The 12,907-nt window shown below is 35.1% G+C and overlaps 1 protein-coding gene across 1 annotated transcript in view; it reads right to left on the bottom strand.

Annotated features, from left to right (window-relative positions):
* RIMS1 (regulating synaptic membrane exocytosis 1) overlaps positions 1-12,907 on the bottom strand; it is a 580,103-nt gene that overhangs the window by 319,172 nt on the left and 248,024 nt on the right. The window contains exons 3-4 of the mRNA XM_061131514.1: positions 12,221-12,434; positions 10,238-10,249 (exon numbers count right to left, since the gene is read on the bottom strand). Coding sequence (XP_060987497.1) covers positions 10,238-10,249; positions 12,221-12,434 — 226 coding nt within the window. The remainder of the gene's footprint in view (positions 1-10,237; positions 10,250-12,220; positions 12,435-12,907) is intronic.

Genomic DNA, 12,907 nt, shown 5'->3' with positions numbered 1-12,907 from the left:
TTGGTAGGCAAGTTGCCATTGTGCCACCTGGGAAGCCCAAACTATACTATAAAGTAATTGTGATCAGTAATAAAATTTTGGGGCTTCTCTGGTGTCTCAGATGGTAAGGAATTTGCCTGCAATGTAGGAAACTCAAGTGTGATCCCTGGGTCGGAAAGATCTCCTAGAGAAGGGAATGCAATTTTAACCACATCTAGAAGTAACAACAACAAACAAAACAAGGAAAACATTTAAAAAATGCAAATAAAGAAGAAACTTTTGTGATCTTCTATTCCAACCCTCAACCTGAGTATTGATTTACTGCCCCCAAGTGCCCCATTTCCCTGAGAGGATCACGTCTGGTACATGTACATAACTGTACACTCTACTCAGCTGCTGGCATGCTTGGTCTTCTGTTAAAAAGCACAGACATTTTCAAATTCCCTAGACATAAATGAAGAGCTCAGTGGTATAGTACTTTTCTCACTGAAGATGAGCCTTCTACTTTTACCATATTCTTTGCTACAACAATATTTTACTAGTCAATAAAAATAATTGAGTGTTACAAGAATTAACTTTTTGGCAACACAAGTATTTGTCATTTTTTTCCTCCATTATGAAACAGTTCAAATGGAATTTTGGAAACAAGATATTTGCTATTGAAGTTGATGTAAGAAACACATCTATTGCATGTATATATACATAGCAACAAAATAAAGCACTCAAAAATACATTTGTTAAATGATGTGATAAAGAAATATATGAAAACAATGATTTCTTAAGATCTAGGTGTGTAACTTTAATTGTGACTAGAAGATTTAGAACATATTAAAAAAATTAAGTGCAAAGTTAACAAATTTAGAACATATTTTATAAATTTTTAAAGATATTTCCAAAACAGCTTTGATAAATAGAATATGTGCAAGTTTATATTGCATATTTATTTTGGACAGACTTCTATTAAGTATTGTGTTTGTATTTGTTTAAATAAAATGCTAACATGAAAAAAAGAAAATAATATATAGAATATGGGGATTAGTCATAGTTTAGTAAACTTGTGGCTTTAAAACAAATAAGCACAGATATTCTGGCAGTGAAAAGTTTGAGTAGGAATGTCTATAGAATTATCAGATACTTTTTTTTATCATGTACACTAAGAGGAAGCTTTTGAGAATCTTATTTTCCTTAATGTGGTGTTCTATAAGTATTTTTTTTTGCATCAAAACAACACCTGCACATTCACACTTTTAATCTGAATTTATGATATAATAAGCTCACAGAAATAATTTTATATGAATTAAACAAAAAGAGTGCATCTTGGCATGTATCTCCATCAAAATTGCATTTGTTGAATCAATTAGTAGTTAATTCTAACAGGACAAAATTATATACAAAAACCTCATGTGAGAAGGCATGAAGTAATGAACAAGAAAATGAAAAGATGAATTAATAAGTGAATAGATGAGTTTTAACAGAACCATCAAGAGTTGCTTTGAAAGGCATTTCTAAGAATCATTAAGTGAGGAGTTTTTCAGACTTCTCCATGACTGGTGAAAATTACTTCTCAAAAGTAACCATTTAAAGTTCCTAGAAATTGTCCAAAGGGCATATAACAAATGGAGAAAGGTTTATTCAATAAACTCTACTTAAAATCCATCAAAACAGTGAGGGAGGGTCTGTGGCATCTGAGCTACAACCCACTTCCTTCCTTCTCCCCTCCAAGCTCAGGAAGATGGAAGTTGCACCTGAGTGTGTGCACGACCTGCAGCTCCCGGTCAAGCGTTATAGCATCTGCCCCAGCAGGTAAGGCCACGGCGCTCCTTATCCAGGTCTGTGATGCAGAAGCTCTCCTCTAGGCAGAGGCTGTGGAGTGGTCAAAGGCTCTCTTCCCCCACCCATCTCCCAGTTGTAGGGTTAAAATTCTACCTCTGCTGTGCAGGCCAAGGCTGTGGGACCCCAAACATGCTGATCTCAGCTACCTCATGCGGTGGATGTTCCACATGAGGAAAAGTACATCAAGCCTATCAGGAATTACTGACCTCATCCAGTGCCACACTCATGGAGCAGGAGTGTCTGCCCGAGAGTAGCAGGCTGCTATCCCTAACCCTAGCTCCAGAGCAGTGACATGGAGTTCTGACTAGGAGAAGAGGCAAGTCATACACAGGAAGAAAGAGCTCTGTATCTTTCTCTAAGGGAACGGATTTCATCTGGAATAGAAGTTGGGAACATTCAAGCTGAGCAACACAGTCAAAAGCAATGCAGATTTTGGTCCTGAGCCATAAGGAGAAGACTGACAGCTCTGCGATAACAACAAGGGAAACAAAAGGCAAGCAAGAAGCTGAGCAGAAAGAACCATGGAGACAGAGAAGAGACCGGCATCAGAACAGGTTTTAAAGACTGGCTCCAATTTGAGCAGAATTAAAATCTTAACTGAGAGACCAGGAAAAGAGAATGATGGTTAAAGACAGCCTGGTTAAAAACACCAGCATCTCTGATGGGAAGGCAAGACAGATGTGTACATGATAAAGTTTTGCCCATGAGTAGAAACTTCAGAGGCTAACACTACAGGAGAAATAGGCTTCACTGAAATAATATAGCCAACTCATGAAACAAATAAAGAAGCAAGCAAGCAAAAATAAGCCCTGGGAGTGAGGACAGGGATCAGTATCCAGATCTGCTACAATATACTTTCTAAAATGGCCAATATTCAACTATAAATTATGAGGCATCCAAAGAAACAGAAATATGACTAATCTTCTTCAGAGAAGGCCCAGATGTTGGACATACCTGACAAAGACATTAAAAAAAAAACTTGTAAATATGTTCAAAGAGCTAAAGTGATCATGCTCGAAGAACAAAAGAAGTTAAGAAAACAGCATCTCATCTAATATAGAAGATAAAGATATATAACTTATTAAAGAAATAAAATGATTAAAAATGAAAAGAATTACTAGAGGGATTCAATATTAAGTTTTAAACTGGCAGAATAAAGAATTCATGAATATAAAGATAAATAAATAGTGATTATGAGACCTGGTGAAAACAAAGAAAAAAGAATGAAGAAAAATGAACAGAACCTTGAAGAAATGTAGAAGACTATCAGCCACAGGAATATATGTGTAATAGGCACTGCCATAATGAGGACAGAGAGAAAGAGATCCCTTCCAAACACAAAGCATTAAAAGCTGAACCTTCATAGATTTGATGGAAAACATCAATCTGTACATCTAAGAAGCTCAATGAACCCAACTAGGAACAACACAAAGAGATCCATTATCCAGATACATACACATCACAATAAACACCGAAAACAAAAGGAAAAGAGAAATTCTTGAAAAAAACAAGAGAAAATACACTCATCTTACACACACACACACACACACACACACACAGGCTTTTAGTAAGATTAACAGTTGACTTCTCATCAGAGACAGTAGAGGTCAGAGGCAGTGGGATGGTATACTTGAAGTGCTAAAAGAAGGAAAAAGAGGCTGTTAACCAAGAACCCTACATTCAGCAAACTATTTTTCAAAAATGAAGGTGAAATATATTCCTAGGTTAACAAAATCTGACATAATTCATTGCTAGGAAACTCACTTTTAAGAAATACTAAAGGAAAGTCTTTAGCGTAGATAGAAACATGAATTCACATAAAAAAGAACTCTGGTAAATAGAATTATAGGGGTAATTATGAAAGTATAATTTCATATTTCTTTTTTGTTATCTTGAATTATTTAAGAATAGTATAAAACAGTATTAATATACTAGCATTGTTATGCTTACAATGTAAAGAAATCAAATAGATTTGACAATAACAGAACAAAGGAGATGGATGGAAGCAACTATGAATTGGAGTTGGGAAATGACACCAGATGGTATCTTGAATCCCCAGGAAGAAATGAAGAGAACCAAAAATAGTAAATAAGAATATTACATAACAGATCCTATAAATATATACTTGCTCTCATTTCCTCTCTTGGCTTTATTAAAAGGCAAAACCATATAAAGTGTTAGTTACAACAATGTATTATTGGAATTTTAACATATATAGACATAAAATATATAAAAATAATAGCACAAAAAAGGGAGAAAGGTGAATAGAGCTATGAAGAATTAACATTTCTCCTGGGCAGTCCAGTGGTTAAGACCTCGCTTTTCAATGCAGAAGGTGTGGGTTTGATCCCTGTGGGTTAGCTAAGATTCCACATGCCTTGGGGACAGAAAATAAAAAAGCATAAAACAGAAGCAATCTTGTAACAGATTTAATAAATACTTTAAAAATGATCCACATCAAAAAAAAAAATCTTGAAAAACTTATCTTTCACTTGAATTAAGATAGTGTAAAGCTGAAGTAGATTCTGTCAAGATGGATGCATAAATATATGCAGCAAACCATCACATTGAATACCTTCGATTTACACATTGTCTGTCAATTATATTTCAATAAAACTAGAAAAAAAAAGTTGCAAATGGGAAAATCTACAGTCACTAAGAAAATAAACCATAAATATAGTTAAAAATCACTGAAATATTTAAAGCATGCCTAGAATATGCCCATTCAATGCAAAAGAAAGTAGTAAAGGAGAAACAGAGGAATCAAAAAACATAAAAAGCAAAATGTAAACTAAGAGAAAAAATGCGGTCATATCAGTAATAACGTTAAATATGAATGCATTAAAATCTAGTCAAAAGGCAGAGATTGTTAGAATGAATTAAAAAAAATCCAAAACCTAAGTACATGTCATTTATATGAGACACACTTCAGATTCAAAGATAAATGTATGATTAAATTTTAACAAACACAGAAGGATATACCATGCAAACAGCAGACATTACAGAGCTGGAGTAACAAGACTTGTATCAGATAAAATAGGCTTTGTTTGCTACTGAAAATTTATTCCCCACCAGCAGCAGCAATGGAAAAGACCCTGATGCTGGGAGGGATTGGGGGCAGGAGGAGAAGGGGACGACAGAGGATGAGATGACTGGATGGCATCACCGACTCGATGGGCATGAGTTTGAGTAAACTCCGGGAGTTGGTGATGGACAGGGAGGCCCAGCGTGCTGCGATTCTTGGGGTCGCAAAGAGCTGGACGTGACGGAGCCACTGAAATGAACTGAACAGCAGCAATGACAGGGAGTCTGTCTACCACTGAAATCTGCTGGAGGCCGACGGCAAGGAGGGATGGAAAGTTGGGTGGTGGATGACAAAAAGTCTGGTTGTTGGTCTCTCTGTGGGTCTGTTTGCATACTGCTGCAAGCTCACATCACTTAAAAAAGTATCTTGCACACACTGAAAAAAGAATGATCTTTTAAAATCTGGGCTTAAGTATCTGTGTTAATTTTGGGCCTATGGCTGAGTGGGAAAACAGAAGCTGCTAGTTCTTAGTGAGTATTTAAAATATAGTCTTTTCAATTGGTAATAAAGTCTCTAACTTTGTGTGCATCCTAGGCATAGATGGTCTAAGCAGACAGATATTAGATTCCAAGTTATCCTAAACTCAACAGAGCTCCTGTTCTGATTGGTTTATGTAGATTAATAAGTAGTTGTGAAATTGTAACATAAAAGACATAAAGAATCACTAAAGAAACCAAACGCCTAATACTTTGAATACGGTAGCTTAAAAAAATTCATTCTCAAGAAGTTGCTAACTTAGAAACATTTTTGTTTTGTGAGATACAAAGTGAATTCTTGGAGATATCAAATTAGTTTGATAATTTTGGTCTAAAAACAGCTTTGTGAAAAGGACAATGGAATATAACATCACTTCACATGTAACATGATGGCTAGGGTAAAAATAAAGCCAGCTAGTAACAAGTGTTGATGAGAATGTGGAGAATTGGAACCCATAAACACTGCTATGCAGCTGCTTGGGAAAACAATCAGTTCCTCAAATTGTTAAACATAGGGCTATCATGCAACCCAGTAATTCCACTCCGGGGTAAATGAAAAACAGATCTGACAACTTAGGTTCACAAAATACCACAGAGCTTGCCATGGGTTAGTCTGCCTTTCTGAAAGTTCTGACTTCCAAGGCCCCTTTCCTGAAACTAGAATGGTTTTCTCTGCACCCTAAGATGCATCTGTATTGAGCATTTGTTATAAAATTGTGATTTATGGAAAGAGATTATTTAAAGGTTTTAAAAATGGTTTGTGGAGTGGGGGGCAAAACCAGGACTATAAATTTCCTAATTATTAAATATTAGCAAGCATTTCCAGGATAGTAAGGCTAAATTCAAGAGATTAAAATTTCATGGTCCTGAAGAACAGTGTAGCAAATTCCTAAAACAGATTTGGAATAAAAACTTTCTGAATTATCTAATAAAGCTCTTTAGAACTTGATGTTTTACCCTTCTGTCTGGGGCAAGCAGGCTTTCCTGGAGGCTCAGTGGTAAAGAATCCACCCGTCAATGCAGAAGGTCTCCTGGGTTGGGAAGATCCCCTGGAGAAGGAAATGGCAACCCATTCCAGTGTTCTTGCCTGGGAACTCCATGGACAGAGAGGAGCCTGGCGGGTCATAGTCCATGAGGTTGCAGAGTCAGACTCAACTTAGCAACTAAACAACAATAACAACAACGGGGACAAGCACAATACCTTAAGAGGCACCTTAACAAATCTAATCAATTAAGTTGCTTAGTGAATGCTCCCCCCTTAATGTACCCTGACATTTCCTTACTGATATGCTTACCTATATTTATAACTTCTCTACTTAGGCCTTTCTGGGCACAGTCTCTAAGAGAACACTCTTACAGAGAAAACCATCACCAAAGCATCTAGTACAAAAAATCGAATAGAGAGAGAAAGAGGGAACATGAAAGTGGGTCCAGGAACGCTCTTAGGTCATTTTTTTTCTAGAGTGAATGTGGAAAATTATGATTAGATGACTCATCATATCATGGACTAAATAGGGATAATTCTGAGAGTTCTTTTCATAAGAATAAATAATGCAATCATGCAAATAATTTTTAAAAATGGATATACTTCTACTGAATTGCTTTTATTTATCTAACCCTAGTGGAAGAGAATACAAAAAAAATTTGGCATTTAAGAACAGAGTCTATGAGAGCAGTTTTTTATGATGTCAAGGGTCAATTATTCCACAGATAATACCTTAGGATGAGACCAATTCAAAACTCAATTGATGCTATCCCATTCCACCCAACCCTTACATTTTATGAATTGTTTTCTACAAAAACATACTTACTTTATCAGCATATCATTTAGCATAATTATATAAATAAACACCAATGAAAATGTATGAGGAGCCAGTTTAAAAAGTCGTGACTTTGTAAACACTGCCCCTCATTAATTATTATCTTGATTGAAAAAAGAGGTTTTATTTTTCTTATATATGACATTTAAAGGGTAGATATGTTTAGCTTTTACATTTAAATAAAATAGCTAAGAAAATGGTCATGTTCTGTTTTCTGAATATTGCTTACATTTATTACAAAATACTCAACTTATAATGCATGACACTTCTTTTGTATGAAAAAAAAAGATTAAATAGAAAGGTAGCAAGGTAGTTCATTTTTAGTTGCTTTATTTGACAGTCACTCACTCTTACCAAAAAGGAAATACTGATGAAAGTTTATGGAAAACCCTAAAGGAATTGAACTTAGAGGACTCAGTTCAGTAGATTTAGTAAAAGCAAACTGTTAATTTACCAAAGGAGTTATCTAAATTCAATACTCTGCCATCAAACAGAGGATAAAACAAAGACAAAAACAATTTAGACAGGTTGTGGGGAAATCCCCAGTACCCCTATGTATTCAGACTTTGGAGAGGCCTTCTTATGAAGCAAAAACTGCCATTTTATCTCTGAAAGTGTGCACTTTAAAATAATATAAATAAATATTATAAAAATAATAAAAATAATAAAAAATAATCTATTATAAACTATTATGGGTCATTTGCAAAGTGACTATATATGACAAGCCATTTTCTTTTTAAGCAAGTATACAATCTCCCAAATTACTAGAGCTGATTTATACTAACAGTAAAATTTTAAAATAAAACATTGCCGGGCTGTAAAAAAATAGGATCATGAATATTTTTCATTGGACTCAATAAAGAAATATTTATATCTTAGCTAATCTTAGGTCTTCATATCATATATAGTAGTATTTTAGTCACATTATTCATCAATTTAACAACCTATGTAGACTTCATTATCATTGCATTTATCAAGATGGAGATTGATTTTAGAAAGGTTTTATTCATCCTATTACTCTTTGCTTTCCTCTCATACCATCAGTCTCCTCTTCCTGCTACACACACATTTGCAAATTATAATTTCTCCATTAAAAATAAAAGATGCCAGAGGAATAGAGAAAGAAACAGCAAACACTTTGCTTAATACTCAACTATTTAGCACAAAGACAAAATCTGGTTTCAGTTTCCTTGGACTAGAAAGCAATTCATTGAACAATCTCAATCGGTTATGAAGGAGTTTAATGAAATTATGACCAGGTACTTAAACATAAATGGTAGGTTTTAGATATATACACTCTAATCAAAGTGAATAAAATAATTGAAAGCTATTGTATGTTATAGGTCTTTTAATTCTGTTATTAGCCTGAGAACCACAAAATCCACCTGAATTTTTGTTACAGAGTCAGTAATCATAACAAGCATATATAGGACAATCAACCTGGCCAGCTCTACTGGAGCGGCTAAAGTTTTATCACCAGTTCTGCATGACACCAGCATTATTTATGTACTTAACTTTTATTCTTTAAAGGATTTAAAAATTACCTACACTTCAAATTCAGACTCATCCAAAGTAATAATATTCATGCAACCAAAACTGTGATATTATAATTACATTTTTTCTAATGTGATGCACTACTGATGTCCTCCACTTTTCAAAAGTTCACTTCTTTCCACTTTACTTTCATGGAAGACCTGTACTTGTACCTGTTTTGACTAAATGAAGGAAATCCAAAAAGGCTTTTCACTTGTACAAAAAAAAGGTGAGATGTGAAAACATCATTCTGTGTTTGTTTTAGAGTGAACTGTTATAGAGGCAGTGCTCAGTCAGAGCAGAGATAGTGGGACCCCCAAGCTCCTTTCCCAGACCCACCAGCATCTCAGCGTCTGGTCACCATACTCTGACCTGTGTCTCTGGACATCTGTGCTTTATCTGATTTATTTTGTGCATCTGTTAGCAAGATGTGTCCAGAGGTAACTGGTTCTTCCTTTTATATGCCATTTGGACTTGCAAAAGTTTTCATAGAAACACTCTACTTCCAGATAGCATGGGAAACCTGTATTGTATTAAAATAACAACCCCTAAAATGATCTCACATACCACCCATGTTATAAGGAAACACAGTGAAATAATTAAACCAAATAATTTTCAATCTAATTTCTTTTTCATAGAAAAAAATACTGATAAAATACACTAGCAAGAAACTTAAAAACACAAATTAATGTTCAACTTAATGTCACACTGACTACCTATGCACTATATGTAATCTAAAATTTAAAACAGTTGAACAGGGTCAGCTGAGTTGATATATTGAACCTGAAATGCTCATTGACTCAGTCTCATAGTGGGAATTAATGACTTTGGGGGAATTGTAATTTATACCAAATGGAAGTGTGTATACAAAGTATGTATATATACAAAGGACAGGCTGATTGAAGATTTCACTCATCTCCTATCTTACTGAGTATAGCCTCTGTGGTTTCCAAGGTTGATAAACATTAAAGGTGACCCTTTACTCCCTGAGGGAGTGATTTCAATGAAGGAGGGAAAAGAAAAGAGCAAAACTGTGGTTCAATATGACAACTCTACTACTTGTGTTCTAGAGAAATATCATTTTATTCTGAGTTCTTGATCTTAATTTGATCCTTCCTCTCTACTAAATTAATGCATTCCATTTCTTCTACCAGAAAGTTTCAAATCATCTGTCTATGCCTCTAAAGAATATTGAGAAAGGTAGAGCTCATTAAGCATTATTGTTTCTAAAGGCAAATAGATCATCCTCAGAACTCAGGGAGCTAAGAGAACAAATGAGTTTCATAGTGATTTAATTATATTAAAATATCACTATTTCCATGACTATTATCCAGTCTTTGCCTATTAATATAAAACTCTGTAATGCTCCTAGATATTCATTTTATTTTTCCATGAGAACTGGGAATGAGCTCTTCCTAGCACTTAATTTCTTTTTGAAAGTGAAACATTCTCTTAATAAAATTCATGACATTGTAATAACAAGTGATAGAAAAGAAATCATGGATTCTAACCACTTTGTCCTCCTTTGGGAAAGCATCCAAGGAAGCGGAGTGAAGGGAGAGAGAAAAGAAGAGAAAAATGAAAATAAGGCACATATTAATAGTCAGATTTTAAGAAAACAATCATATGCAACTTTAAAGTATAAAAAATACAGGTACTTTGAAAAGTAAATGTTTATTCTTAGCAAAAAATAGTCACTATTCAAACTTTCATTCCAAATGCACATATAATCACCTTGCTATATTGTAGGTACAAAAGTTGGACACTGCAATTTCAGAAATTTTTAGAACCTGGATTATTAAATCTATATTTAAAACATTCTTTAGAAAGAAAAAAAATGCTACCATATTTGGTTTACCTATTATTGAAAAGATTATATTAAAATGCATAAAATTTAAGTGAATAATTGTATCAAATTGTCCTTAAAATATTTATAGTTATGAATTGGAAAAATGTAAGAAAGGGAAGTGTCTGTAATAAATAAAAAGAGAAAGGAACTCTACTATTTTAGCCATAAATTGTCCCACAAGGTTGATTTATTTGTAGTATGCATTTCAGCATTTACAATGTCACAGGAAAAACCAACTTTACACAATTTTTGTCTTTTGCCCAAGATTAAAAATTGTAAGTTGTGTTTTCTTTTATTTATTTTTTTAGTTTTTATTTTTCCCAAGATTGAATGGGTATAGTAAAGATAGATGAACTTCACTAGGCCTGGGTGTCTGTTTGAAAGCATAAGTGCCTCTTAGCTCAATCTCCTTTAAACACATCTCCTGTTTAGAACATGAGTTTGACTCTATGTTACTGGCTTGCTTCAAACCTATAATGTGAATTTAAAAGCTTCCCACACTATGCACACGCAGCCAGAATTAACACTTAACCCCTTTGCACTGTATTGCTCAGGGCCAACACTTTCCAGAGTGAGTTGTTAAGTATTTTGAATATCATCACAGGTTTTATTTGTGAGATTTTATTCCAAAATAGTGTTTTCAAGAACTAAAGAAGGGAAATTAAACAAATAGACCCTGTGCACTTTTTATGTGCCAAACAAGATCTCAATCCACAGTTGCTCTAGAAAGTCTATAAAGTAGCACATGAAGATTAACTAAAACACGTAAGTTTTAGAAGGAAAGAAAATTATTATGTGGTCAAAAAAATGGAACCTAAAGAAAAATTAAATGTGCATAGATTAGAACTGTTTTAATTCTCATAACAACCATATATAGTAATTATTACCATACAATTTCATACATAAAGAAGCTGTTTTTCAGAGAAGTTAAAGATACAAAGATAATAGTAGGCTCATCTTAAGTATAATAATGCATCTATTTTACTGAATGTCTTAATTCCCCTGAGAGAGATTTTAGAATAATACCCTACTTACAGCTCAAATACACTACTAAAAAACAATGTTGAGTGGTAACTTCAGTTTAATTCTAACTGTGATTTTTCCAAATTAGGGAGACAAAAGTGCAAGACTCCACGAAAAAACAAACAAACAATATTTTGACACACTCTTTAAATATCCAAATAATTTTCATGAGATAAACTTAGTACTAAATTTCTTAGACATGATAGTAAATGAAGGGATTCTCACAGAAGCTAATTATCGCTTCATAAATGATTATATTGGATTAAATTAATGCCACACAAACTCTACAGGTTTTATCTTCATTCAATCTGAAACATGTCGCAGAAACTAAAGGTAGGTTGTTGGGTTTTATTGCTTTGTACAAGAAGAACTGACCACAACACCTTTCAAGAATTTCTTAATTCCTGACACTACATATAAATCTCCGACCTTCTTCAGAAAACAAATGTGCTCCCACAAGTAACCTGTTGGTTCTGAGTGGCAATCGTTTTTGAGGTGCATGCATACAAAGAGCATCTTTTATGAATTCTTTGCATCACTCGTCCCCTGCGCCGAGCAGGCGCGGGTGGGGCGCATCCGCCTGCGCTCAGGGATGCTGGAGGCTCGCGGCCACGGTACTCACGTTGTTGGACCGCAGAGACACGCGGCCCCCGCAGCGCGCGCAGAACTTGGTCCGGCAGTAGGAGCACAGGTGGCCACAGCCGTCCGCGAATTTGGTCTTGTGGCAAATCCCGCAGGTCGGGGCATCATCCTTGTGGTCTCCCTGATGGCGCCGCGCCTCCTCCCCTATTTTCCTCACTTGTTCTTTATAGCTTTCAAACTGTTGATGCAGTCTCCTGGACAGAAGAGAAAATGGCCACACTCAGTAGACGAATGAGCTGGAAAAACAACCACCACCACTTTTTCCTAACAGAGGAGGCATCTAGTTACTTGAACTAAAGCAAAACATATAAAGCCACTTTCCTCAATAATGGGCTTCCCTTGTGGCTCAGCTGGTAAAGAACCCGCCTGCAGTGCGGGAGACCTGGGTTCGATCCCTGGGTTGGAAAGATCCCCTGGAGAAGGGAATGGCTACCCACTCCATTATTCTGGCCTGGAGAATTCCACGGACTGTATAGTCCATGGGGTCGCAAAGAGTTGGACACAAATGAGTGTCTTTCACTTTTCACTTCCCCTGTAACCATATTATCAGAGGTAAGAAAAGTATTAGCTTGTGTTTATTCCCTCAAGTGTTGCCTACTATTAATAGCACTGAACCATATATAAGTTGACTCTAAATAATCACTATTTTCCCCAACAGTGGAATTCT

Source organism: Dama dama, chromosome 28, assembly GCF_033118175.1.
Source record: "Dama dama isolate Ldn47 chromosome 28, ASM3311817v1, whole genome shotgun sequence".
NCBI classification, from domain to species: domain Eukaryota; kingdom Metazoa; phylum Chordata; class Mammalia; order Artiodactyla; family Cervidae; genus Dama; species Dama dama.
Note: the sequence above shows the minus strand (reverse complement) of the source record. Positions and strands in the feature narration are given on the sequence as shown.